Source organism: Canis aureus, chromosome 35 (genome assembly GCF_053574225.1).
Source record: "Canis aureus isolate CA01 chromosome 35, VMU_Caureus_v.1.0, whole genome shotgun sequence".
Classification (NCBI taxonomy): Eukaryota; Metazoa; Chordata; class Mammalia; order Carnivora; family Canidae; genus Canis; species Canis aureus.
In genome coordinates, this window is record NC_135645.1 from 2,304,495 (window position 1) to 2,332,136 (window position 27,642).

General features: G+C 56.0%; 1 protein-coding gene and 1 long non-coding RNA gene across 4 annotated transcripts; one reads left to right on the forward strand and one right to left on the reverse strand.

The window, feature by feature from the left end:
- Window positions 1–366: 366 nt before the first annotated feature.
- Window positions 367–25,696, forward strand: MUC4 (mucin 4, cell surface associated). Of its 2 annotated transcripts, XM_077884245.1 has the most exons (24): window positions 367–3,345; window positions 3,663–3,812; window positions 4,803–4,936; window positions 5,765–5,929; window positions 6,181–6,336; window positions 7,275–7,405; window positions 8,615–8,703; window positions 10,646–10,825; window positions 11,015–11,140; window positions 12,054–12,173; window positions 12,406–12,614; window positions 13,219–13,300; window positions 13,633–13,800; window positions 14,127–14,228; window positions 14,611–14,844; window positions 15,954–16,091; window positions 17,691–17,872; window positions 19,328–19,487; window positions 19,981–20,160; window positions 20,355–20,428; window positions 21,574–21,638; window positions 21,722–21,960; window positions 24,068–24,230; window positions 25,093–25,696. In XM_077884245.1, exons 1-24 carry the CDS (start codon window positions 498–500, stop codon window positions 25,298–25,300), a joined length of 6,303 nt encoding a protein of 2,100 aa, XP_077740371.1. In that variant the 5' UTR covers window positions 367–497; the 3' UTR covers window positions 25,301–25,696. The 2 variants fall into 2 exon arrangements, with proteins under 2 accessions (XP_077740371.1, XP_077740372.1); XM_077884246.1 differs by lacking the exons at window positions 367–3,345; window positions 3,663–3,812; window positions 4,803–4,936 and having other exon boundaries at window positions 5,634–5,929.
- Window positions 3,640–7,408, reverse strand: LOC144305430 (uncharacterized). Of its 2 annotated transcripts, XR_013372455.1 has the most exons (4): window positions 7,287–7,408; window positions 5,745–6,032; window positions 5,511–5,543; window positions 3,640–4,635 (listed from the first exon to the last, which is right to left on the reverse strand). It is a non-coding gene; the product is annotated as an uncharacterized LOC144305430 (long non-coding RNA). The 2 variants fall into 2 exon arrangements; XR_013372454.1 differs by lacking the exon at window positions 5,511–5,543.
- Window positions 25,697–27,642: the final 1,946 nt, after the last annotated feature.

Consider the following 27,642-nt stretch of genomic DNA (forward strand, 5'->3'; position numbering starts at 1 on the left):
CCCCAGCAAGCACCACAGGACACACGTCACCACCTGAAACGGGAAGTGGTACACCAGTTAGCTCAATAGGCTCAATGACAAGTGGACCAGGGGGACACTCAACAGCACACTCTTCCCTGACTTCTACTCCAGAGACAACAGCGTCATCTCAGGGTCACATGACCCAGACCATGGAGACCAGCACAGAGTCTACAACCAGCAGTGTCTCAGCTGGGATCACATCCTCTCCCTCATCCTCTCGAAGAGGAGACACTCCTACAGATGACTCGACCCAGGACACGGCCTTGTCTCACACACCAAGCACTTCATCCCCTTCCAGTGTCAGCCACACACCTTCCACAGTGTCAGAAATGGCCATGCCATCAGCCTCCCTTGGTGACACCTCATTGGTTCCCAGTGTAAGCAACACATCAGCAACGACATCAGAGGTCCCGACAACACCACCAATTGCAACAGACACCTCAGCAGGAACCACAAGGCACACGTCACTACCAGTAATGGGAAGTGTTACCCACATCAGCTCAACAGGCCTAATGACAAGTGGACCAGGGGGACACTCAACAGCACACTCTTCCCTGACTTCTACTCCAGAGACAACAGAGTCATCTCAGGGTCACTCCACCCAGGCCATGGAGATCAGCACAGAGTCTGCAACCAGCAGTGTCTCAGCGATGATCACATCCTCTCCCTCATCCTCCCGAAGAGGAGACACTCCTACAGATGGTACAACCCAGGACATGGCCATGTCTGGTACACCAAGCACTTCATCGTCTTCTACTATCAGCCACACACCTTCCGCAGTGACAGAAACACCCACACCATCAGCCTCCCCTGGTGACACCTCATCATCTTCCAGTGGAAGCAACACATCAGCAACGACATTACAGGTCCCGACGACACCGATTACAACAGACACCCCAGCAAGCACCACAGGACACACGTCACCACCTGAAACGGGAAGTGTTACACCAGTTAGCTCAATAGGCTCAATGACAAGTGGACCAGGGGGACACTCAACAGCACACTCTTCTCTGACTTCTACTCCAGAGACAACAGCATCATCTCAGGGTCACATGACCCAGACCATGGAGACCAGCACAGAGTCTGCAACCAGCAGTGTCTCAGCGATGATCACATCCACTCCCTCATCCTCCCGAAGTGAACACACACCTACAGATGACTCGACCCAGGACATGGCCTTGTCTTACACACCAAGTACTTCATCCCTTTCCAGTGTCAGCCACACACCTTCCGCAGTGACAGAAATACCCACACCATCAGCCTTCCCTGGTGACACTTCAAGATCTTCCAGTGGAAGCAACACATCACCAATGACATCACAGGTCCCGACGACACTGATTGCATCAGACACCCCAGCAGGAACCACGGGACACACGTCACCACCTGAAACGGGAAGTGTTACACCAGTCAGCTCAACAGACTCAATGACAAGTGGACCAGGGGGACACTCAACAGCACACTCTTCCCTGACTTCTACTCCAGAGACAACAGTGTCATCTCAGGGTCACTCCACCCAGACCATGGAGACTAGCACAGAGTCTACAACCAGCAGTGTCTCAGTGATGATCACATCCACTCCCTCATCCTCTCGAAGAGGAGACACTCCTACAGATGACTCGACCCAGGACATGGCCTTGTCTCACACACCAAGCACTTCGTCCCCTTCCAGTGTCAGCCACACACCTTCCACAGTGTCAGAAATGGCCATGCCATCAGCCTCCCCTGGTGACACCTCATTGGTTCCCAGTGTAAGCAACACATCAGCAACGACATCAGAGGTCCCGACAACACCACCAATTGCAACAGACACCTCAGCAGGAACCACAAGGCACGCGTCACTACCGGTAATGGGAAGTGTTACCCACATCAGCTCAACAGGCCTAATGACAAGTGGACCAGGGGGACACTCAACAGCATACTCTTCCCTGACTTCTACTCTGGAGACAACAGAGTCATCTCAGGGTCACTCCACCCAGGCCATGGAGACCAGCACAGAGTCTGCAACCAGCAGTGTCTCAGCGATGATCACATCCTCTCCCTCATCCTCCCGAAGAGGAGACACTCCTACAGATGGTACAACCCAGGACACGGCCGTGTCTGGCAAACCAAGCACTTCATCGTCTTCTACTATCAGCCACACACCTTCCGCAGTGACAGAAATACCCACACCATCAGCCTCCCCTGGTGACACCTCATCATCTTCCAGTGGAAGCAACACATCAGCAACGACATCACAGGTCCTGACGACACCGATTACAACAGACACCCCAGCAAGCACCACAGGACACACGTCACCACCTGAAACGGGAAGTGTTACACCAGTTAGCTCAATAGGCTCAATGACAAGTGGACCAGGGGGACACTCAACAGCACACTCTTCCCTGACTTCTACTCCGGAGACAACAGCGTCATCTCAGGGTCACATGACCCAGACCATGGAGACCAGCACAGAGTCTGCAACCAGCAGTGTCTCAGCGATGATCACATCCACTCCCTCATCCTCCCGAAGTGAACACACACCTACAGATGACTCAACCCAGGACATGGCCTTGTCTGACACACCAAGTACTTCATCCCTTTCCAGTGTCAGCCACACACCTTCCGCAGTGACAGAAATACCCACACCATCAGCCTCCCCTGGGGACACTTCAAGATCTTCCAGTGGAAGCAACACATCACCAATGACATCACAGGTCCCGACGACACTGATTGCATCAGACATCCCAGCAGGAACCACGGGACACACGTCACCACCTGAAACGGGAAGTGTTACACCAGTCAGCTCAACAGACTCAATGACAAGTGGACCAGGGGGACACTCAACAGCACACTCTTCCCTGACTTCTACTCCAGAGACAACAGCGTCATCTCAGGGTCACTCGACCCAGACCATGGAGACCAGCACAGAGTCTGGAGCCAGCAGTGTCTCAGCTGGGATCACATCCTCTCCCTCATCCTCCCAAAGTGAAGACACACCTACAGATGGCACGACCCAGGACATGGACACGGCCTTGTCTGGCACACCAAGCACTTTGTCCCCTTCCAGTGTCAGCCACACACCTTCCGCAGTGGCAGAAATACCCACACCATCAGCCTTCCCTGGTGACACCTCATCATCTTCCAGCAAAAGCAACACATCAGCAACAACATCACACGTCCCCACAGAGTCAGTAGTAGGAAACAGCACTGCTGGCAACACAGGGCTCATGCCACCAGGTGTCACGGGAAGTGTTACCCCAGTCAGCTCAACAGGCTCAATGACAACTGTAGTAGAGCGACACTCAACAGCATTCTCCAGCCGCACTCTGAGCACTCAGACGTCAGGTAGGCCGGGAGTCCGGGATATTTGTCTCTCACTGTGGCCTCATTCGTTCAGTTCGACCTAGAGGAGGGCTTGAGCGATGATGGTGCGTTCGCCTAGTTTGAGGGCAGTTCCACTAGAAGACGAATTGAGTGCGAGTGTGGAGAGTGACAGGCGGACCATCCACTCTACCCCAGAGGACTGTTTCTTATTGTCGGGAGCAGTTTGGGTTTGAGCAGAAGATGGACGAGAGAGTTTCTTCCATCTCCTGAAATCTGTGACACTGTTTGCTACTTTCAGATAATAAGACCCACTGCAATCTTCTCTCCTATATGCCCAGGAACCACGGTAACTTCCCTGGCGATAGGCAGCCAGAGTAGCACAACAACATCACTATCTTCAACAACCTCGCGGACGCTCACTACTCTCCCTCCGGCAGCATCCACGGCACACTCAACGGCTGCCCCAGTCCCCATCAAGCCAGAGAAAGGTAAATGTCCCTGGAGAGGTGGGGTCCCTCCACTCTGGGATATAGAGATCTGAGCTAGATGTGGATGCTGTAGTTTTGGCAGCTCGATTAGATCTACCAGTGAGGGCTCTTTTGGGGGAGCAGGGGGAGCTGGTTCTGTGGGTATGTGTGCTGCCTCCTCTGGGCCATCGGTAGTCCAGCTGCTCCCCTACCCCCTTTAGAGGGGAGATGGAACTGAAGACTCGTCTCAGCCCGCCTGCTCATAGACTCTCTCGGGTCGTCAACTCCCACAGTGGGCTATGGGACAGCATCAGAGTTGGGTGCGGAGGGCTGGCTCTGTACATGGCACCAGGCTGGGAGGTGGAGAGAAGTGACCACGGTACTGTTTAGTAAGAGACGGACCTGCTGCCTTGATAGGTGCGATTAGAGGAATAAATGCAGGGTATTAGACACAATGGAAGGTCCCAGGGGAGGTCGGGGTATGCTCAAGGCGAAGAGGCGGCTTCCTGGAAAGAATGAATAGGAGCTGGAGAAGGAGAAGCATCCCAAGGAGGCAAGAGGGCTTGAAGAACTGGAATAAAAGTGTAGACATGAAAAAAAAAAAAAAAAAGTGTAGACATGAAAAGGAGTCCCAGTATTGCATGGGGAGGAGACCCCCAAGACACTTGGGGGTGTGGAAACCAGGTGAAGAATGTTGAGAATGAGGCCGTCATGTGATGGAATCAGGTAGGACCCGGCCAGGTTTATATTTGGATGGTGCCGTGGTGGGTGGGGTGTTGGGTGAATTTCCAGGAGGCCGAGTGGGCCCTATGAGATGCAGTGGTATCCAGGCCAACAGGGAGGGCTGCCAAGAACGAAAGGGGGAGACTCGTTTGAGAAATATTTAAGACAAGCTTTCTCAAGCTAGAACCCAAGGACATCTGAGGGGTCCAAGGACAAATTCGGAGGGGGGAGGGGTATCTACCCGTGTATCTGGACAAATACCGACTTTCCTTTGTCCTGCTGGCCCAGGCGTTTCCCTCTTCCCTTACGGGCCAAGTGTTGGAGACAGGGAGTTTGTCGAGAGGACCACGGACTTCACCTCACCACTCTTCAGGCCCCAGATTGGCTTCCTTCTTGGCTCCTCTCTCCGGGATTACCTCTATGTGAGTCCCCAGGTGTAGACCAAAGGGCAGGACCTGTGACCTGTGCTTCCCAGACTCTACTTCTCTCTCTAGGGCTTGACGATGGCCCTGTGACCATGACCATGGCCCAGAGGAAGGAAGTATGCGACAAGCAACTGGGAGCTAGGCAAGGCCCTCCTACCCTCAGGGACAAGTGTCTTTACCTTACTATAGAGGTCTCGGGGTCCAGTAAGCTCTCCACTATTTTCAGGGCCTTTTTATGAGGAGAAAGCTCTATTTGGGAAACTGCCTTTTAATGCTGTGTACATTTTCTATGAATGTTTCCTGGTTCCTCAGGCCAAGTAGCCGCGTCTCCTGGAGGAGAGTTGGAATGGCAGCCATGGCCCCTGCAGCCCTCAGGGGCGGGGTGGCGGGCTGAGGCAGGACACCCTAAGGTAGGGCAACACCGTGATGGGGCCCAGGGGAGCAATCCTCTTAGCCCCATCTGATGCTGCTGGACTTCAGGAAGGCTCCGTGGGGATCCACCCAGAGGGCTCCGCCCCGCGCTGGGGCCGGCTATGGATGGGGTTGGCCGCCGAGGCAGGGCAAAACCTACCTTGTCAGGAAGGACTTAAAACAGAGGAGTGTCCTGCAGGTGAAGAGCATCTGTGTGAGGACTAAGCAAGGGAGCCCAGCAGGCGGGGACGAATGGGACGACCTGGCAGTGGTTGTTGACATCCCTAAAGTTCCACCCAGAGAGGTCCTTGGGGATCACACTTCTGAGGAACCGGCCCACGCCTGGGACGTTCTCTCCCTGCCTCCCCCGCTCCCTCCCTCCCTGGACACTAACCAGAACTTCTGTGTTCCCAGTTCACAGATAATGGCCAGATCATTTTCCCGGAGTCAGAGTACCAGATTTTCTCCTACCCCAATCCTCCCCTTAGAGGCTTCACAGGCAGGGACCCTGTGGCCATGGTGGCTCCATTCTGGGACGATGCTGATTTTTCCAGTGGCCAGGGGACCATATTTTACCAGGTGAGCCTTTCAAAGTCCAGCATTCAGGATCTCCCAGCAGCCAGCAAGGAGAGACAAAGGTGTGAACGTGGGCAAGCGTGACTGCTGTCAGAGCCTGGGCTCCCTGTGGGCAGAGAGTGATGTTTAAATATGAGGGTGGGGAGGAAACAGAGCAGGGCTGCTACATACACTCGGGAATCCCCCCTCACAGCCATGAGGTGACCTGCAGGTGGGACCCTCATTTGCTTGCCTTCTCTGCCTTCCTTTCCCAGGAATATGACACGCTCTATCATGAACACAACCTGCTAGTCCAGCAGGTGGAGTCTTGGATTAATAAATTCACTGACACCAGGAACTACAAAGCCGAGTGGACCCTAAAGGTCACCTGGGTCAATGCCCCTGCCTATCCTGCCGGGCGGACCTTCGGGGTGAGTGGACCAAAGGACAACTCCCTGCGAACCATCTGGAAGTCATACGTCCTGGAACCCTAGGCAGGGTTCCCTGCCTCCCCCCCACCCTGTTTGCTGAGCACTCACCGATACTCACTGGTTTAAAACATAGGAAATGGAATTTTTGTAAGTCAGAAGTGGCTGCCAGTAGCCGGCCATTTTTGAGATGGCTCAACCTGATATTATTATCCACGTTTTAGAGATGAGGAGGATGACGGTGAGAGAGGTTAGACGATCTGCTCAAGGTCACCCAGCTAGTAAGTGACAAAGCCAGGCTTGGAATGGAGGCTTTCTGACTTCCAACTCCAGCTCTCAGCTGCAAAGCCAGCCAGTGGCCATGGTCACAGCACACAGTGTCCTCAGTCTTCCGCCCGGGGACTCCGCTCTTACAGCCCCTGTGTGTGGTCTAAAGTCACTCGTTTCCTCATTGGTTCAACAAGTTCATTGGTTTCCTACTTTGTACAAGCACAGTGCTTGGCATCTGCCTTCAGAGAGCCTCCAGGCCCACCTCTGTGGTCCATCCACGATATTTAGGTTGAGGGGACATTTGAACAATGTCCTTACAAATATCCCAGAGGAAGCTAAGTAGGCCTCCCTCGGCTCTCTGGGGTCGTGGCTAATCTTTCTGAGTCCTGAGGCTTTCTCACACAAACTCTCTTCTGACTGGATCCTAAACCAGAACGCTTTATCACCCCTTCCTGGACAGAAGTCACAAAAAAGGCAGGTCCACCACGGTAGATGCTTTGACAGCCCGGGGGGGGAAAGCTGCCCTGCACAATCCCAAGTTTGCTCTGAGTAGGCTAGGGAAAGAGGATGTGTGTATCGGGGCAGGGTTGTGGGGAGGGTGATGGGACATTGGGGAGGAGACCCCAGATCGCTCACAGGCATCCCTGTGTTTGTCTTCAACAAACCTCCAGACCAGCACCTACCAGGCCATCCTCTCCACAGACGGCAGCAGGTCCTACGCCCTGTTTCTTTATCAGAGCGGCGGCATGCAGTGGGATGTGACCCAGCGCCCAGGCAACCCGGTGCTCATGGGCTTCTCCAGGTAGGACAGGGATGGACGGCCAGCGCTGAGCACGTAATGGGAGGTGGTGGCAGGGTCAGGTTTTTGAGGCACACACACCCACTCCCATCCCCCGGGACAGGGTATGAATCCTTCTTATTGACGTTACTGACCCACACCTGCTCCAATCCCCCCTTCTTGCTGTTTCAAATGAAAAGATACCCATCCACCGGGCCATTCTCTTTCCCACCCCAGTACTCATGCCTTATAATAATTCCCGGAGCGTTGACTTCCCCGAGTTCTACTGTCCTTAGCTAACCTCTCTCGACCTCTCAAGTACTGTAATAATAATAATAGCCACCTTTTATTACACTAACTACTTAATATGCATTATTTCATTTAATCATCACCACCACCCATGAAGGGGCTACTCTTTACTGCCCATTCTACAGATAGGAAAGCGGAGGTAAAATGGATCTGGAATTGCCCCAAGTCCCAGAGCTGGAGGTGGCCAAGCAGGAACTGGCCCCCCGCCGGTTGAGGCCAAGCTCTGCCTTCGTGACCCCTGGTGGGCTGAGCACCAGCCTGTGACCCGGGGCACCCGGGGGGCTTGGGCGGGGTCCGGTGGGGGGAAAGGCAGACAGAGCAGGCAAGGGGCTGCGGGGGCGCCGCGGACTCCTGTGTGTGGGGGTGACTCAGTCTCTGACCGCGGGTCTCAACACTGCTCGGGTGAGCCACCAGTTGTGAAGGGCGCGTCCCGTACCCCCGGCTTGTGACCAGGGCTGACCCCGTCATTCCACCGCCTTCGCTCTCTTTCTGATGCGCTTAGAGGGGCAAAGGGCTGGAATCGGCCGGCTCGCTGGGGCGCGAGGGCTGTCGCACGTCCCGAGTAGGCCTTGGGCAGGTGTCCGCCGTGTGGCCCGCCTGGCCCGTGTCACACAGGGGGTGGGGGGCTGCAGGCTCCCCTCCCAGAGAAGCGCCGGGGGGTGCCCCTCATGGCAGGTGTACAGGGACCCACGGATGTCACCGCACTCGGTCCCCACACTACAGCGAGGCGGGTCCAACCGTCCCCTCTTTCCCCCAATGTGGAAACTGAGGCGGGAAGAGGTGAAGCAGGTGGCTCAGGGCTCCCTGCTCCCAGGGCGGCCCGCCGACGGGTGCAGGCCGCCACCTGCCGCCGCTGGGGTGGCACAGGCGCTGGGCCCCGACGGCGGGACCGCGGCGACAGCCTGGCTTCTCCCCCGCCCGCAGCGGAGACGGGCTCTGCGGCCACAGCGCGCTGTCCTCTGGGCCCACGTGGAAGAGGTACCAGCCCGACCGGCTCCTGAACACCCACACAGGTAACAGCGCCCCGCACACCTGGCTGGACCCTAAATGCCCTCTGTCCTCCGCCACGCGGCGCGGGGGTCCTCGAGCTGCGGCTCCCGGCGTCTCCTCCATCCCACGGGGGTCCCCGGACAGGGCGGCCCCACTGTGATCAGGACCTGCCCCCTGCCCGGGACACCAGGACCTTCTGGGCCCTCGGGTGGGGCATCTTGGGCGGGGCGAGGTCTCCGCCGGGGACCAGCCGAACCCAGCTCTCGGGGAGGCCGGGTCCTGGAGGTGACAACGGGGCCGCGCAGGAGGTGGGGCTATGCGTGGGCAGTTAGGCCGCTACTCCAGGTGGCCGAGCGGAGCTGGAGGGAGTCCGGGTGAGATCCCAGAAGGGACCCTACCAACAGGAGGTCCAGGAGCCTGACGTGCAGTCATCGTCACGGAAGCACGTCTCCACCTGCTGCGTGCTGCACGCTGTGCTGAGAGCCAGGAGTGGGAAGGGGAGGAATGGGGGCGCCCGGGGGGGCTCAGTGGCTGAGCGCCTGCCTTCCACCCAGGGCGTGACCCCGGAGTCCCAGGATCGAGTCTCACGTTGGCTCCTGCAGGGAGCCTACTTCTCCCTCGGCCTGGGTCTCTGCTTCTCTGCCCACCCCCTTTGTGTCTCTCATGAATGAATAAGTAAATGTTTAAAATCTTAAAAAAAAAAAAAAGAAAAGAAAAGAAAAACAAAAGGAGCAGACTGCCTACGTTTGCTCTCAAATAGCTGTTAGGAAGGCCGGTGCTTCAGTATCAGGAGGCCCCATGGACGTGACTCAATCTATTGTCCGGAAGCCCCAAGAGGAAAGAAATTACAGTTCCCCAAATGTGCATAGAACGAAGGATGGTTTAGCGTTAGACATCAGCCACGCAGATGGTGAAACATAAACGTGCTATTTGTTCTGCGACAAACACTTCTGGGAAACAGCAGCTAAGTCAAATCACGGGTGCCACCTCGTGGAGACAGCTGCCCGGTCAGATTCGGGGCCCTTCCATCGAGATGCAGCTGCTTGCGGCCTCGGGGGCACAATATGACAGTGTGTGTGCGTGGGTGTTGGGAGAGAATATCTGATTCGTTGCCCAGGATATCAGGCCACTGTGGAGAAGACTCGTGAACAGATAACCCGTAAACAATAATTATTGTTTTCAAAACCTTAACAAATTGTAGTTATCTGGATAATTTCTTCTTTTGTGCGGGAACAGGGTCAAACCCCAAAACATTATGTCCCGTTGTGTCTTATTGGACCTGAGAGCCCCCTACTCGCTCCTGGAGGTTGGGGTGTGCACTATGCAACTTCCAGTTAAAGGTCAATTTAAATTCGACCCCCCAGCAGGGTTTTTGCCCCCACCTACTTCTCCCTTCCGAGGATGGCATCCTGGCTCAGAGGAAGCTTCCTCGGCCTCACGGTACTGGAGCAAGGCCCTGCTTCACATGTCAGCTTCTCTGTGGCTCCCCAGCTGGCTTCCAGGCATCGGCCTCTGTCCTGGCTACTTTGGCCACTGATACGTCTGTGTTGGGGGAGCGGAGGGGGTCAGGGATGGAAGCCAAGTGTCTGAGCTGGTGGCTGCCACTTAGTGAGGTAGAGGATGCATGAGGAAGAATTGGTTTGGGGAGACTGGAAGGTACTGGAACTCAGACTGGCAATATGGGAGGGTGGAGGACTGGTGCACTGAAGATGGGGGCTGGCTCCGCGGGGCTGAGGCCTCCTGCTCGGCAACTGTCCCAGAGTTTCCCCCTAAGATCCAAGCTTCAGGGGCTTCTGGAAGTTGCATAAAGGGGCCAGACTGAAACGGGTCCCATCCCTGGACTGGCTGTCCCGAGAGGCAGAGGCGGTAGCAGAAGGTGCATCTGTGAGTCGGTCTCGGTCGCTAATGCAGAGCGTGCGGCCCTGTGGCCCTGGAGCAGCATCCCTCCCTCCTCTGTTCCGCTAGGCCTCCGGGGCCTGCAGCTCTACAGCCTGCACCAGGAAGAAAGGCCCAACTACCGTCTCAGGTGCCTGCAGTGGTTGAAGACACAGCCTCAGTGGCCCACGTGGGGCTGGAACCAGGTCTCCTGCCCTTGCTCCTGGCAGCAGGGACTGTGGGACTTGCGGTTCCAGCCTAGCAGCATAGGTAAGAGAGCTCCTCCCTGCCTCTTGGGGCATGCCCACCGCCCCCGTAAGCCCACCCACCAACCCTCCGGTCACGCCTGACCTGTCCCTTCCAGGGCACCCTCGGCCCCTCCCCCAGGGTCCCCCCCAGCCTCCCGTCCCTCCCCCGCTCCCGGGCCTCTGGGCCTGAGCGTGTCTGTACCCGTTGCAGGCTGGTGGGGCCTCGGCAGCAGGCAGCTGTGCAGCTTCTCCTCCTGGCGCGGGGGCGTGTGCTGCAGCTACGGGCCCTGGGGCGAGCTTCTCCAAGGCTGGAGGGTGCACGATCCTTGGCAGTTTGGTACGTGCGTGTTCACGGACATCTCACCCCCCACCTTCTCTGGAGTCTCTACCCTTCTCTGTCAGAGACCAGGCCTGGGCCTCCGAGCCAAGTAGTGGGATCTGAAGAAAGAAGCCTTTCGCCCCCCTTCCCTCCCAGCCCCTTACCCTCTCTGGCCACTGATTTCCTCATGTTGTAACACTGGGAAGCTTCCAGCAGCCCTTCCAGCTGCCATCCTAGGGACTTATGATTGAGTGCCTCTTGCCCCATCTTCACTTGGCCACAGGGCCCCAGACAAGAATGGGGCCATGTTCTGGGGAAGGAGGGGGCCCCAGTCTGACCCTGTGCCTCAGGACCCAGATTAGCTGGCTGTCTCGGGGGAGACATGGAGTCATCTCCCACAGAGACCCTCCAGAAGAGCCAGAGAGCACGGGGCTGGGGGCCAGGGCTCAATCTCACAACACTGAGATCATGATCTCAGCTGATATCCAGAGTCAGATGCTTAACTGATTGAGCTATCAGGTGCCCGAATGTCCTTTATCAATAGCAGCAGCATCCTAAATATGAGACCCCTATACAGTTGTCTTAAATTAGGAGAGCGTGGGTCCTCCTTCCACCCCCTGCCACTGCTCTGCCCCCGGCCATCACAGCAGCCTCCAGGGTCCCCAGACCGGCGGTCATACCCTCCCGCTCCTGCACTTTGGGGGCAGGGGGACCCAGCGCCACCCTTCAAGAAAGCAAGCCCCTTAGCCACAGCCACGAGCTCGGGCCCCTGGGGCTTTGCTGCCCCAGCAAGCGTGCGAGGGAGATGGTGACCGGTCCACGGCCCGAGGTCACCAAGCAGGGCAGGACCCGAGTCCGGCGCCGTTGCCCAAACCCCCAGCTGGGTGCTGCAGGTCCTGCGTCTCCCCGCAACATGTGCTCTCCTCCACAGGCCGAGAACTGGAGCCCCAGAACTGGTGCTGCCGCTGGAGCGACCGGCCCGTGCTCTGCGCCCTGTACCAGCAGAGGCGGCCCCGCGTGGGCTGCGCCGGGTACCGGCCCCCGAGGCCCGGTGAGCCTGGGCAGGGCGGTGGGGCCCAACCGAGGGGCCTTGTGGGTGGCACCGGGAGGGGGCCGAAGCAACCGTAGATGTGACTTGGGCGCGCGGGGGGGGGGGGGGGGGGGCCTTTGGGGATGTTCTCTACTCCGTGAGCATCTCGCGGGCCTGAGTTGGCCTGGAGGCCGTGGGGGGCTGGGATCCGCACCCCGCCAGCCGCGCCAGCGTGGCCTCTCCTTTCTTCCAGCCTGGATGTTTGGGGACCCCCACATCACCACCTTGGACGGTGCCAATTACACGTTCAATGGGCTGGGTGACTTCCAGCTGGTCCGGGCCTGGGACGGAAACTCCTCCTTCCTGCTGCTGGGTCGCACCGCCCAGACCGGCTCCGCCCGGGCCACCAACTTCATTGCCTTTGCAGCGAGCTATGAGGCCCGCAGCCTGAGCCCCGTCACGGTGAGCCAGGGGGTGCTCCAAGGAGGGGAGGAGGCAGAGGGAGCAGAGGGAGGGGGTGCCGGGGGCGGGGGACACGTCGAGAGTCGACCCTATGAACGGTGCCATTTGGGTCATGGCTCCATCAGCCGTGTGATCCTGGAGGAACTACTGACCTTCCAGTGCCTCACTTTTCTTTTCTTAAGATTTTATTTATTTATTCATGAGAGACACAGAGAGAGGCAGAGACACAGGCAGAGGGAGACGCAGGCTCCCTGCAGGAGCCCGATGCAGGACTCGATCCTACGACCCAGGGATCACGCCCTGGGCCCGAGGCAGAGGCTCACCCAAGGAGCCACCCGGGCGCCTCTGCCTCCCTTTTCTTGGAGTAAACTGAGGATGACAATATTGCCTCACGGGGCTGTTGTGAGCTTTAAATGAGATCATCTGAGAAACGTGCGCTCTCAGCCGGCCCATGCCGCGCCCTAGCGCTGTCGGCGGCGCAACCTCACCGTCAGGCCCACCCGCCTCGTCCTCGGGGCTCGGGTCCAGGCCCTCTGTGGCCTCCATGCTCAGGCCCTGGGCCCACCCGAGGGTCCGGCTTAGGCCTCCTCCAATTCTCTCCCAGGTCCGATGGCTCCTCGAGCCCAATGACACGGTCCGCGTGCAGGTCAACAACCAGACTGTGACGTTTGAGACTCAGCACGAAGGTAGGCTGGGGACAGCCGTCAGCTCCCCTGCCTCCTCGGGTTGGGCTTGGGGGGCTTGGGGGGCACCCACCCCGGGAGCCTCGCCTCACGCCCCCTCCTCTGGCCGCCAGCCGGCAGCTTCTTCACCCGGGCCAGGCTTCGGGCCTCCCCGCCGCTCCCCATCCCCGGGAAGAAGGGGTGTCCTGTGGGCTTGGCTCGGGGCCCCTGGGAAAGGCATCCCCAGGCCCCAGGCCCCCAAGCGGCCCTTGGAGCCTCGCCCCTGCCCCTTCCCCCCCAAGTCTTGGGCCGCGGGGTCCCGGCCCCAGGCTCCCCATCTGTCTCCCCACGTCCAGGCCGGGAGACATTCAACAGCACCGGCGTCACGGTGACCCGCGCGGGCTCCGTGGTGTCGGCCGCCTTCGACGGGGCGGTGGCCGTCTCGGTGAGGGCCCTGTCCAACATCCTCCACGCCTCGTGCGGCCTCCCCGCGGAGTACTGGGGGCGCACCGAGGGCCTCCTGGGTGAGAAGCTGGCACCACCCTGCCCGGGGCGGCGGGGACGAGACCTCTCAGCTTCCCTGTGAGCCTTTGGCTTCCTAAAGCTCCGGTTCAGGGCAGCCAGGGGGGCTTGGAGGATGGGCTCTGGGAAGCCCTCCCTCCCGCGCCCCTTCTTCCTCCACCCCCGCCTCCATTTCCCCTCTTCATCCCCGGGACAGAGGGTGGGCTAGGAGGTACGGTCCTCTCTCCTCCCCCGGAAGGACTGGGCCAAGGACAGATGCAACTGGAAGGGGTTTCCCTCGGGGGGAGCCACAGTCCCAGGATGGCCAACCTCCTGTTCTGTCCCTCAGGAGTTTGGAATGGCAATCCAGGTGACGACTTCAGGATGCCCAATGGCTCCAGCATTCCCGGCAATAGCAGCGAGGCCTCACTTTTTCACTACGGAATGACCTGTGAGTGAGGAGGGCTTGAGGGTCCTCGGGGCAGGTGCGGCTGGGCGGGATGGAAAGCGTCGTGTCCCTCAGGCCTGTGGGACCGGACCTCCATCCTTTGTGAGGGAGGAGTGGAAAGGCCAGGAGGAAGTGCTGAGGATTCTGGTGCGGTCCCAGACTTGTCCCCCCACTCCCATCCCATCTGCGCTTCTCTACCTGGAAGAGGAGACAAGGGCAGGGGTGGCTCTCACTGACCAGAGTAGGCATTTCCGGCCTCAGAAGCCAGAAGTCACTCCAGCCCTCCGCATCTGCCTCGCTCACCCCCAGGCACATAAAGTGAGGGGAGGGAGTAGAGCTGGAGACCATCCCTGGTGCCACCGCCATTGCATCCTGTGTCTTACAGGGAAAACCAATGATACGGGACTCCTTGGCGAGAGAGGTGACCATCCGCCTTCCAACTTCACCCCCGATTTCCTTACCAGCCTGCAGAAAAATAAAACCTTAAATGAAACGCTGCTCTCCAAGTGTCATGAAGATGAGCGGTGCATCTATGACAGCCTGGCCACAGGAAACACAGACACGGGCCTGAACACCAGGATGCTCTTCGCAAGTCAGCAGCGGATGAACGCCACCCTCAGTAAGTGGCGTGCGGCGCGCGCGGGGAGACGTTTGCAGAGTTAGGTGGCAGATTAGGAGCCCCCCTCCCGCCCCACCCTTTTCATGATATTCCTAAACCGCTGAGCCACTCGTGCTGCCCTCTTTTCATGATATTCCTTTAAAATTTTAACAGATTCTTTTGCTCAGGTTGTTCCTCCCATGACTCCCAGGCTCACTCTGTGATGACATTCACAGCCCTTTCCAACCTGACCCCAGAAGCTCTCCAACTCTCCCTCTCCTTCTCCCTGCCCTGCTCCCTCCACTCCAGCCCTCCTGGCTTCTCCGTGTTCACCAACCACAGCGGCCCGCTCCTCACTCCAGGCTCCATCCATGGCCCTCTCTGCCCTGACACCCTACCTCCAGGCAGCCCCAGGCTCACCCTCTCCTCCTCCAAGGCTGCGAGCAAGCAGAGTCGCCTCCTCCGCAATGCCCTTCTTGGCTGGCCTGCCCAAATCTCACATTTACCCATACTTCCTATTTGCCGTCCCTGCTTTGTTTTTTTCTCCTCAGCATTTATAACTATCTAGCATATTTCCTAGTTTCCATAGGTATCCTTCTCAGTACTTGTTTACTGCTGTGTCCTCACTACCTAGAGCCCTACCAGCCATACGGTAGGCGCTCAGTGCATGTGTTCAGCGACTGACCGAATGACTGAACAGGGAAATGGAAATTGCATGTCCACCGTGTTCCTCTATTTCCTGGCAAATGCAATGCCCATCTGGAGATCACCCTCGTGGCTCCTAGCCCTCTTCCAAGGGCAAAACTCTGTGATGGTCTGAATAACCCTGGTTCCTGATTCACTTTGTACCACGCCCAGCAGAGCGCTCTGATCAGGAGAGAGCTTGACCTGAACCCTGTCTGGGGAGGGGAGATAAAGCGAAGGTAAGGATTTGGCCAGGTGGGCAATTCAACCCCCACCTGCTCTACAGAAATCTGAAAGCAGGTACATGGAGTAATTCCTGCTTCCAGAGGTGGGTCCTAGCCCTGAGAACACCTCCCACAAACCAGAGGACTAGACAGAGAGAGACGAGGCCCATGAGGCAAGAGAGTGTCCTGCCCCCAAACCCGAATCTCCTGTTTGTGTTTCAGATGAGTACCCCCCGTCGATCGAGGGTCCACAGGCGGTGCAAGCCTACCTGGGGCAGACCACGCTGGTTCATTACACCAGCCACCCTGAGCACGTCACATTCACTCTGAGGAACAGCAATAGGGACTTCAAGCTCTTCGGTAAGAGCCCTTGGGTGCGGGTGGAAGGGATGAGCTCAGAGTCAAGCTTTTTAAGGTAATTTTGCATTATCACGCCCTGGGCAATTTCATGTCACTTTTCCACCGGAATATCTAGGACCAGCATTTCCGAGAATGATCCCTATGATTCAGATAGGTGCCCCCAGTGAACAGCAGCGATGGCCTTCTGGAAGTCTGGCCAGCGAGCAAAGCTGTCTCGGGCCCGCGCAAGTGATTCAAAGGTCATTCCACCAAACCCAGTAACACGATCATCTTTAACCAGCTTGATGCGGTCACCGAATTACTAGAATAGAGTGTAACAATTTAACAAATACTGATCTAAAGCATTTTCAAATCTATTAAAAGAAGGCTATCACGTGGAACAGGATTTAAAGGTATAAATAGCTTCATTCAGCGTGGTTCTCATTATTTTTATGTCGGTCAACCACGATTGCCCAACTCTGTCTCTCCCTGTTGCTCTTCTGTACTGGGACCAAGCAAAGCCTCATCTCTGCCTGTCAGTACTGGTGTGGAGACCCCTCGTCCTAAAACCGTGACCTGGGTGGAAAAGTCAAAGCCCACAGGATGCAACTTCCCTTCTTTTTTTTTTTTTCTTAAATTTTATTTTATTTACTTATTCATGAGAGACAGAGAGAGAGAGAGAGGCAGAGACACAGGCAGAGGGAGAAGCAGGCTCCTTGCAGGGAGCCCGACCACGTGGGACTCATCCGGGAACCCCGGGGTCACACCCTGAGCAGAAGGCAGATGCTCAACCGCTGAGCCCCCGGGCGTCCCCAACTTCCCTTCAGTTGCCAGCACCACTTATGCTAAAGACTATTCTTTGCTAAACTAAAGCCATTAGGGACCTTATTTTGAGCTCAGAGCACCTCTCTCTGGCCCATTTTCTTTCTTTCTCTTTGCGCCCTTTGGCGCCAGGTGGCAGCCTCCCAGGTGCCAGCCAATCAGGAGTTTTTCTCCCTCCCTGGGCTCCTCTCCTGAAGAGTGATAGTCTGGGAGCTGCTCTTGTCTGTCCCCTACTATCAACGATTCTCAACCTGCTGTTTTAAGGAGACTTTCCGTAAGAGACAAACCATAAGACACCTTTGGATCAGAAGAGTCCTTGCTGATACGTAGCAGCGTTTCACTGTAGTCTGGTGTCTGAAGGTCAAAGGTGCAAGAAGCGGGAGGAGGGTGGGCAAGAAATCAGGGCCAGGGATGGGGCTGCTGTGAAGGGGAAGCCAGTTTTGCCTACAGGGTAGCCTGGGGAAGCATCAAGGGGATCCTAGCCTTGGGGCCTTATTCTCTGTCCCTCCTGGATGTCCCATCCCGGTGCAGGCCTGGGCAGGGTTGCACCTCTTCAGGGGGCAACTGCCTTCCCTCTCTGGAGTTCTACCTGCAATCACTCAGTGGGGCTCATGCTACCTCCAGCGTGGGGTGCGACCAAGATCACTCCAGGAAGCCAGCCGAGCTCAAGGAAATGCCTGATGACTTTGAGGGGTGGCCTGAGAGAGGCGGAGAAAGGCCCACATCAGCTCTCAGGACGTGTCAGACAGCAAGCAGCCGAGGCCCCCAGCCCTAACGGTCTTGTCTTCCCTGGGGCAGAGAACGGGACACTGCTGTGGACACCAAAGTCCTTGGAACCATTCACCCTGGAGATTCTAGCAAGAAATGTCAAAGTCAACTTGTCATCTGTGCTCCAGCCAAGGACAGTGGTCTGCGCTTGCAAGGACAGGAGCCAGTGTCTATATAATCAGACGGGCTGGATGGGCAATTCCTCCCTGGAGGTGAGTGTCAGGAGGAGGGTGGGAGGGAGACTTCCTTGTTGAGGGGAAAGGCAGTGGGAACGGAAGCAATGTCTCGGTGGGAATTGTATGTGTTGGGAACCAAGGTAGGGGAGGACAGTCAACCTCAATCTCAGGCCATGAACTTACGTGTGTAAGAAACAGAGCTGTCTTCACGGCTTATCGCTCAACCGAATTTTAATCCCCTAGCTCCCACTCTGCCAGGCTGACGGGAAACATCCACCTCAGCCTCCTTTAAGGCTCCCCAGAGGGCCCCAGCTCCACAGTTCTGAGGATTTATTTATTTATTTATTTGAGAGACAGAGAGAGAGGGAGAGAGGGTGCACGCGTGTCGAGGGGGTGCGTGCACAAGCAGGGGGAGGAACAGGGGAGGGGGAAAGAATCTCAACAGACTCCTCACTGAGCAGCAAGCCCAATGGGGGCTCCAGCTCACGACCCTGGGATCATGGCCTGAGCTGAAATCAAGAGTCTGGTGCTTAACCGACTGAGCCACCCGGGCAGCCCCCCAGCCCGGACCATGGAGAGGTGGGGGAGGGAGGCCTCCTGTGGTCCCTGGGCACGTGCCTACACAGCTCACAGGCGCCGTGCTCCCTCCTCTTCAGGCCCAGGGAGGTGCTCCATGGCTTCGGTGCTTTGCTCAGACACGGGGCACCTTTTATAAGGCGCCCTAGGCTGCGTCTGCCTACAAGCACCACACGCCTATTTCTCTCTGGGCTCTCCTCGTTGTGGCGTTGGGAAGAGGGGTGTAGGTCCCCTATGATGTTGACGCCCCTACACCCCTTCGTTTTTCTCTTCTACTGTCTCCTTCCAGCTAAAAGAAGGATCTTTTCATTTTAGAGACTATCTTGGTGCATGCCGCTTCTAACCACGACAGTTTGGCCTTAGTCTATCCATCCTGCCCCATTTGCTTTTTTAAAAACTTTGTTTTGTTTTGTTTGGGTTGTAAAGCAGGAGCCATAAAGGGGAGTGTTTGGCTGGCGATACCCCACCGCCCCGCTCGCTCCTTACACCTACAGGCGCCCTTCTCGGGAAGCACGATCGAGCATTCCCACCGGGAAGGGGTAGAGGTGGAGGAGCCCGGGGGGCAGAGAGGGGACAAGACACAGACAAGGAAAAACAGAGATTGGCATCAATGTATTAGTTTAGGTGTCCCCAGATGTCCAGATCTGGAAGTAGGTAGACTCTAAGAAGGGGTTCGGGCAAGGAGACGTGGTGCGGCTGGGGTCCCAGGGCTGGCACCGGGCAGAGTGGTCGGGGAGAGAACCGTCCAGCGAGGCCCAGGGGGCTCGGAGCAGGACCACAGCGGGCTCCGGCGCTCGGCACGTGCTGGCAGGATCGGGACGGGGACTCGGAGTCTGCAGGTTCCCAGGCCGGGGGTGGGGGGCGCAGAAACACGGTCGGTCTCCCGGCTGCGCAGTAACCAGCCGCCCATTCCAGGTGGCCCGCTGCAGGTGTGGCTCCAGCACCTTTGGCCACTACTGCGAGCGCTCCAGGGACCAGTGCGAGGCGCCGTGCTTCGCGGGTGTGGCCTGCGTCCCCGGGAGGGGCTGCGAGGCCTGCCCCCCACACCTGACGGGCGACGGGCGTCACTGTGCAGGTGAGCGGGGACCTGCCCTGGCAGGAGCACGGCCTGGGGACAGTTGACACCGGGAGGGCCTGGGGCCTGGGACCAACCTTCTCTCCCTTCTCCATGGTGGGGAGGGACGGAGGTGAGGATGCCAGGAGAGCTGGGAGGCTGAAGGCCGAGAGACTGGGCGGGCAGAGGGTGACCACGGTGACCACGGTGACCACCTGAGGCCTTACGGGCCCGACTGAGCAGAGGCCGAGGGGATGGGGCGGGAGGAGGGAGGGGGCGAGACAAGCAGGCTGGGGCTCCCCCCTCCGCGGCGTTGGGGTCCCTTCCCGCTGCAGCAGGTCTGCTAAATGCAGAGGAAGGGCTTCGGGCAGGGGACCAGGAGAAGGGAGGGGGAGACTTCAGGGGTCGGGGACTGCTAGGCAGGCCGAGAGGGCTTGGGGGGCCCGAGCGTCCTGGGGGGGCCCCTGGGCCGAGGATCCTGGGCCTCCCTGCCTCCCGCCTCCTCCCTCCGCAGCTCTGGCCCCCGGGCTGCACTGTGGGAACCGGTCCTGCCCCGCCAGTTACTGCTACAACCGGGGCCACTGCCACGTGTCCCCCGAGAGGGACTGCCAGCCGGCCTGCACCTGCCACCCCGCCTTCTCGGACAGCCGCTGCCTGGTGGCGGGGAACCCCTTCACTCCGGCCGCCCCTGCAGGTACCACCGGCCGCCTGGCCTGCGCCCCGGAGGGAGGGGCTCCAGGGTGACCCCGTGGGCCACAGGCGGGAGGCGGGTCGCCGGGCCACGGGCACTGGGCTGCGGCCGCAGGGTCGCCAGAGGAAGGTGCCTCGACAGGCCCAGCCACCTCCCCGGGGCCGGGGGTGACCGTGGCCTGCGTCTCCCGTTTCCAGGGCTTCCCGTGAGGCTCATCCAGCTCTGGCTCAGTGAAGAAGAAAATGCCTCCGTGGCCGATGTCAACGCCTCGGTCGGTGCTGCAGGCCAGCGGGGTGGGGAGGTGGCCTGGCAGGGGGCAAGCAGGGGCCCAGCCCTGCTCCCGGGCTCCACATCTGCCACCCATCGAGACTTGACTGCCAGAGGAGGCCCAGAGCCTCCTGCCCCCAGGAGGGCCGGCGGAAGGATGGGGAAGGCAGGAAGCCCAGGACAGTGACCTCCCAGGGGACTGGAATAACTCGGGTGTAGGGTGGCCGAGTCACCCCAGCCTCCCTCCTGAGTGTCCCTAGAGACTTGCACTTGGGTGTCATATGGTATTTCAACCCCAGGAAGGTATTTCACCTCCAGGAAGCCCTCCTCGACTTCCCAGAGGGAACCAGCAGCTCCTTCCTCTTGGCCCCGTAGGCCCCTGTCCATCCCTCAACCACACGCCAAGTAGCACAATAGCTGAAGCGCTGAGGCTCCAGAGTCATACATACCCGGGTTCTAATCCTCTAGAACATTCCCTAGAACAGGTGCAATAATCATTCCCTAGAACAGGTGCAATAATTAGACAAACTATTTGATGTCTCATCTGTAAAGTAGAAATACCCATAATACCTGTGTCAACGGGTTGTGTCAAGGTTTAAATGATAATGTATGTAAAGCGCTTACCATGGTGCCTAAAATACAAGTGCTCAAAAATTATAATGATAATAATTATTCCTACTGCTGGTACAACAGCATCTAGACCCTGTAAGGGGAAGTCTGTTGACGCCTGTCTACTTCACCAACTAGGGGTCTTTCCTGAGTCAGCTTGACCCCCAGCACCCGACCATCCCCTAGGTCTAGCTGGACATAATCAATGTTTAAAAACACGTGGGGCGAGAACGAGAGCGTGAGTCAGGGGGCGGAGGCAAAGGTAGGGGCCACTCATTTCAGATTCCCCCCTTGTCATGGGAGGCAGGGAGGTGTGCAGAGTCCTTGACTCCCCAGTAAACGTTCAGTAAGCAGGGACCCACGAGGGCCACCAGGCTAGGCTGGGGCGTGGGGATGCAGATGGTGAGAAGCAGTCTGTGGGTCCTGGTGCTCGTGTGCAAAACGGAGCCAGATGTGGACAAATAAGTACATGCAAGTGGGAGAGGTGTCCTCTTCGGGTGGGGCCTCACTCCCACGCCCCCACCCCCATCCTTGCCCTAGGTGGCCTACAGACTGGGGAACCTGAATGTGCGGGCCTTTCTCCAGAACTCCGAAGTGCTACAGATGTAAGTGGGACTGTCCCCCTCGGCCCCCGCGTCTCCCCCCTCCACCTGCACCCTTACCACCTCACGGTGCCCCTCCCACGCAGCAATTCCAGTGCAGCGCCGGCCTCGGGAAGTTTACGTAGACACTGGAGAGTCTTCTCGAAGTTCCAGTACCTTCCTCAGGGTCCCGTCATCGACTTCCTGAACACCAAGCTGCTGGATGCAGTGGTGGAAGCGTTCTTACCCCAGGCCTCGTGGTGGAGGAAGAACAGAAGTGGGAGGCCCAGGACCGACGTGAACTTCCACTCCATCTCCAGGGAAGACGTGCACAGTGTGCTGGCTCGTGAGTCACTCTCCTGGCCATAGTCACAGAGACAGCCAAGGGGGCAGGTGAACAGGGGGACTAGATTTTTTTTATCATTTTTGAGGGAAATCGTTAAACATTTCACCCACCAGCTTTCTAGACTCAAGAGCAGAGCACCAAACATTGCTTGGTGAGTCCCCAGGGATATGGTTTCACAGACCAATTACTCTAATTGCCACCTTCCTGACCATCACTGCTGACGGTTTTCTTTCTTTTGATGAAATTGGTAATGATTTTGTTAAAAAACCATTGCGCTTTATAAACATAAACAGGGACATCCCTTTTGCCTTTGCCCTCCAGCTGGAGGAAATTCAGTTGAAGGCTGGAGACCTGACCTAGGGGCAGAGGTTTCCCCTCCTTGAAGGGTGACCCTGTGCAGAAGCCATCCCCCATCCAAGGCTTGACACCCCCATGTGGAAAAATAGATGGGATTTCTGAGGTCCCCGTCAGCTGTGATGATCCCTGATTACCCCAAAACAAGAATGGGATCAGTTGGTAAGCTTGCCAGAGGAGGAAAGGAATAGACCACCCTATCCTAGGAGTGAGGCAGTGACCACACCAAACCCTGCGGAAGCCGCTGTGTCACTGAGGGTGGGATTGAATCCAGGCAGTGCCTCCTCCCTCCTGGGGGCAACAATGTGAAATCCTCCAAACTACTTTGTGTATGTGTGGTAGGGCGTTAGGGGTGGCATACGGACACAACTCCCCTAGACCTGACTGTGCCTTTTGTTAAAGAAAGCCAACCAAGAAACCCCACAGTTTTTATTATACAAGTACAATATGTTTATTGTAGAAACTTGAGGAGACACAGATTAACAAAAGGAAGAGAGAAAAAAAATCACGTGTAATTCCAAGCCCCAAAGACAAGTCCATTTTGCACCTATCCTTCTGAATTTTCTTTTATGCATTAGGAGTCTTCACACATACCAATATTTTTTTTTTCATACCAATATTTTTTATAATAAGGGGATCAAGTAGTACCTAATGTTTGGTGACCTTATTACTTAAGCAATTGTGAACATATTACCTTGTATATTGTATATGTGTTCCCATTTATTATTTTATCATACATTTTAATGTGGTGTGCTATATTTTATTTAAATATTTATTTGTTTTCGAGAGAGTAAGAGGAGGGAGGGGCAGAGGGAGAGGGAGAGAATCTCAAGCAGACTGCGCTCTGAGCATGGAGCCTGATGACGGGCTCGATCTCAAGACCCTGAGATCGTGACCTGAGTCAAAATCATGAGATGCTTAACCAACGGCACCACTCAGGTGCCCCCAGTGTGCTGTATTTTATTTTGTTTATTTTTTTATTTTTATTTTTATTTATTTATTAGAGACAGAGAGAGAGAGAGAGGCAGAGACACAGGCAGAGGGAGAAGCGGGCTCCATGCAGGGAGCCCGACGTGGGACTCCATCCAGGGACCCCAGGATCACAACCTGGGCCGAAGGTGGTGCTAAACCACTGAGCCACCCAGGCTGCCCAGGAAACTGGGCAGTGATTAAACATCTACCTTTGGCTCAGGTTGTGACCCTGGGGTCCTGGGATCGAGTCCCCCATCAGGTTCCCCACAGGGAGCCTGCTTCTCCCTCTGCCTGTGTCTCTGCCTCTCTCTCTCTCTCTGTGTCTTTCATGAATAAATAAATAAAATATAAAAAATAAAATCAACAAAGATAAGGAAACTGAGGCTGAAGGAGTTAAGAAATTCCCCCCCCCCCAAAAAAAAAGAAATTTCCCCAAAGCACACAACTAGTTAGTAGTAGAGCTTGAATTTCAACGTAGGTCTGGTTTACTTCAAAGCGTATGCTCTTAAAAAAAAAAAAAAAAAAAAGTGTATGCTCTTAACCAATGCATTTTCCACACCATGTGCTTACTGGTTGCACAGTATTCCTTGTTTAACAAAACCTCACCTATTAAACACTGTTGCTATTATAAACCACGCTGCTCTGGACGTCCATGAACATACAGATTTGCATGCTTTTCCAAGGATTTCTCAGGATAAATGCCTGAAAACAGAATTCCCGATTGAAGAGGTATAGATCCGGTGCTATTGATTGCTTTCCATGTTCATCTGTGTCCTGACAGTGAACGTGAGCACGCTGAAGGCTTACTTCAAATGCAACAGCTACAAGGACTACCGCCTGGTCTACAGCCCCCAGAGCGGCTTCACCTGCGTGTCCCCGTGCAGTGAGGGCTATTGTAAGCACGGAGGCCAGTGTCAGCACCTGCCCCAAGGGCCCCGCTGCAGGTGAGTCGGGGAGAGGGCAGGACGAGCAGAGCCGGAGACTCCAGGCCGGGCACAGATACCGCAAGGGGCGTAGAAATGCCACGGTACCTGGTGGTGTCTGGAAGTTAGGATGGTTCTCTGATGACTCAGAGAGCAGGGATCAGAGAAAAAGGGACCATAGAAAAGATGTGTGAGCACTTACTCTGTGTGGATAAAGATGCTGCATGACTTCTAACACTGACACTTAGCTTCTGGGTAGGTAGTATGACCCTTTTAAAGAAGAGGTAGGTAATGAATCTGCCCAGGTAGCCAGGAGGTTAAATAACAGAACATGGGTTCCAAAGGCAAAGTCTTGTACCCAGTGTTGCTTCTGGGGCAGGCATTCTGCTGTCTCTGCGGGAAGGCACCCACTGCCTTGGGTCTAGGCCCAGCCCTGCCCCTCCATAGGAGTACCGGCCGGGGGAGGCCCTCTCAAGCTGGCATCTTCTGTCCTCTTGGTTCATCAGTAGTCTGAGGAGCTCCCGTGAGGGGGGTGCACTCAGTCTACAGGCTTGCCAAGGAGGAGAAGGGCAGGGCCACCCCATCAGTGCCCTGTGTCCACCCTCGTGCCCCCTGCAGCCCCAGATCCACCCAGCTGTCTCCCCTCCAGGGTCCCAGGAGGGCTGGGAGGAGCCAGGGCCTCAGCTTGTACCCCCTTACCTGCAGCCAGCCCCACCCCGCTAGCCAGGGGAAGCTTAGTCCAGGTGAAGTCACCCCTGCCAGTCTCCCCTACCCAGTAGGCACTTCGGTTCTGCCTCCTTCCCCAGAGGAGAGTCCCAGCCTGTGGAGGGAAACCTCCTGGGGCCTCCCCACTGCTGACCTTGTCCCTTCCCTCTGTCCACAGCTGTGTGCCTTTCTCCATCTACACGCCCTGGGGCGAGCGCTGTGAGCATCTGGGCATGAAGCTCAGTGCCTTCTTCGGAATCCTCTTTGGAGCCCTGTTCATCCTCCTGCTGCTGGGGGCTGTGGGGTTTGCGGTCCTGTACTTCTGGCGCTTCTGGCGCTACTCCCCCGGGAACCACTACTCCCACCGCCTGGACTCAGAAGGCTGAGGCCTGGCCCCAAAGGGGCAGCTGTGACCTAGGATACCTCAGGACCCACCCCAGCCTCACCCACACACTTGCAGGTGGCACCGATCCTTTGAGGAGACTCAGAAAAATGTGCTTAAAGGTGACTCAGGATTCTTCAAGGAAATACATAATAATAAAGACAAGACCACACCTTCTCAGTCAATACAGAGACAGACAGGAAGGAGCCATAAAGACCCGGATGAATTCTCTCACAGATGTACCCACAAGGATACCGATCCACAAACACACACATCAGAGTTACTAATGGGCTGATGGCTCCAAGTTAAAAGCCAAAATTCATCTGTATAAAAAAACCCTCCAGTTTCCTTCTAGTTGAAGTCTATTTAAGTAAAATCCTTCTGACTTTGTGTTTCCAAAGCTGTGAATTCCACTGGTGATTTTCCTTGTGTGGCTGACAGGCTAGGTACAGGGAGCGGAGGGGAGAGGTGGGTTGGAACCAGCCACGGTCTGTTGGGAAGCTTGTTGCTCCAGCCCACCGGGGTCCTTGCTTCCGCCTCCACGTCACCTTCTTCCCCTTCCCAGGGGGAAGAAATGCAAGCCAAAGCCTGGCCTTCTGAAGAGGACAGTAGAGACACCCCCACATGGAGTAGCCCAGACTCACCCGGGCACCCTCTAACAGTTCCGAGAGGGTAAATACACAGTGCCTTTACCTATCTGCTCTTGCTCCCACTGTGTTCCCTGGAGGAGGGCTTACACCTCCCTTTCCAAGAACCAATTTGAGAAGCGTGCCACCCACCCCCTCCTTAGACCTGGAGCACACAATCCTAATATACTCTCTCTGTCCTTTCCTGAGCCCCACTGGAGCCTTCTGAGTCTCTTCACCCCATGATCCCTTGGTCCCTCTCTGCCCATTCCCAGCCACATGATCGGTTTCCACCTCATCTTCTCTCCTAGCAGAAAGAACGTCACACCTATCTGGTGTAACTAGTCCAACAAAAACTGGTCCACAGCTCCTAGGTCTAGAATACCTCAATTCCACCTCTATGGAGAAACTAGAGAGCCGCCTCTTGCTCCTAAATCCCAACTCCCTGAGGGGAGAATATGATTAGTCCAGCTTATGTCAATTGTCTCTCACTGGTCCAAACAAGTGTGGACCATAGGGTAGGAAAGGAGGTCACATGACATGATCCTGGTGCTCAGGCTCACTCTTGTGGGTGAGCAAGTGGTGCTGGAGGAAGTTCAGGAGAAACGTGCTCTCTGACCTGAGCAGACCCTAAACTATGCTTTTCTTAACAGTAGGTGAAGCCCCTCCCATACATGCAACGTTGTGACTTTACCCTCAAACACCCCAAAGTGTAATCAAGCTTCCATATAAAACCACATTTATTTAGGGCATCTGGCTGGCTCAGTCAGTAGAGCATGAAACTCTTGATCTTGGGGTCATGAGTTCAAGCCCCATGTTGGGGGTGGGGCCTACTTAAAATACATACACATGCGCACATTTATTTAATCCTAGCATTCATTTATCAAGAATTAAGTACATAGCCCAAATGGATTCACTGGTGAGTTCTACCAAACACTGCAGGAAGAGACTCTTTCAGTTCTCTATAATCTCTTTCAGAAGATTGAAGCAGAGGGAATACCTCCTAACTCAGTCTATGAGGCCAGCGTTACCCTATACCAAAACCAGAAAAAAAAAAAAAACCCATAAGAAAACCCTACAGGAATATCTCTCATGAACATAGATGCAAAAATCTTCAACAAAACATTAGCAAATAAAATCCAACAGTGAATAAAAAGAATTACATGCCATGACCAAGTGGCATTTAGTCCAGGTTGCAAGGCTGATTCAACAATCGAAAATCAATTAGTGCAATCTATCACATCAACAGAATAAAGAAGAAAAATCATATGATTATACCAATAGTTGCAGAAAAAAAACATTAGACAAATTCAAACACTAAAACTCTTGGCCAGCTAAGAACAGAGGGAAACTTCTTCAGCCTGATTGAAAAAAAAAACAAACAACAAAACCTACAGTGGGGCACCTGGGTGGTTCAGTTGGTTAAACATCTGGCTTTGGCTCAGGTCATGATGCCAGGGTGCTGGGATCGAGACCCACCCTGGGCTCCCTGTTCAGCGAGGAGCCTGCTTCTCTCTCTCCCTCTGCCCCTCCCTCTGCTTGTGCTTGCTTGCTCTCTTTCTCTCTCAAATAAGTGAATAAAAAATCTTAAAAAAAAAAAAAAGCATTCATTATTTGTATGAAATTCTCATTTAACTGGTTTTATATTTTGCCTGGCAACCTGGTCAGAATGGCTGAGGCACTGAGTGTGCAGAGAGGGTGTCATGAAAAAGGAAGGAGG

Bases quoted from the DNA above. Each gene is read 5' to 3' on its own strand.
- MUC4 (XM_077884245.1), top strand. From the start codon at position 498: ATGGGAAGTGTTACCCACATCAGCTCAACAGGCCTAATGACAAGTGGA. The intron at 3,346-3,662 runs GTAGGCCGGGAG...CTATATGCCCAG, and splicing joins TCTGAGCACTCAGACGTCAG to GAACCACGGTAACTTCCCTG. The intron at 12,174-12,405 runs GTGAGCCTGGGC...CCTTTCTTCCAG, and splicing joins GTACCGGCCCCCGAGGCCCG to CCTGGATGTTTGGGGACCCC.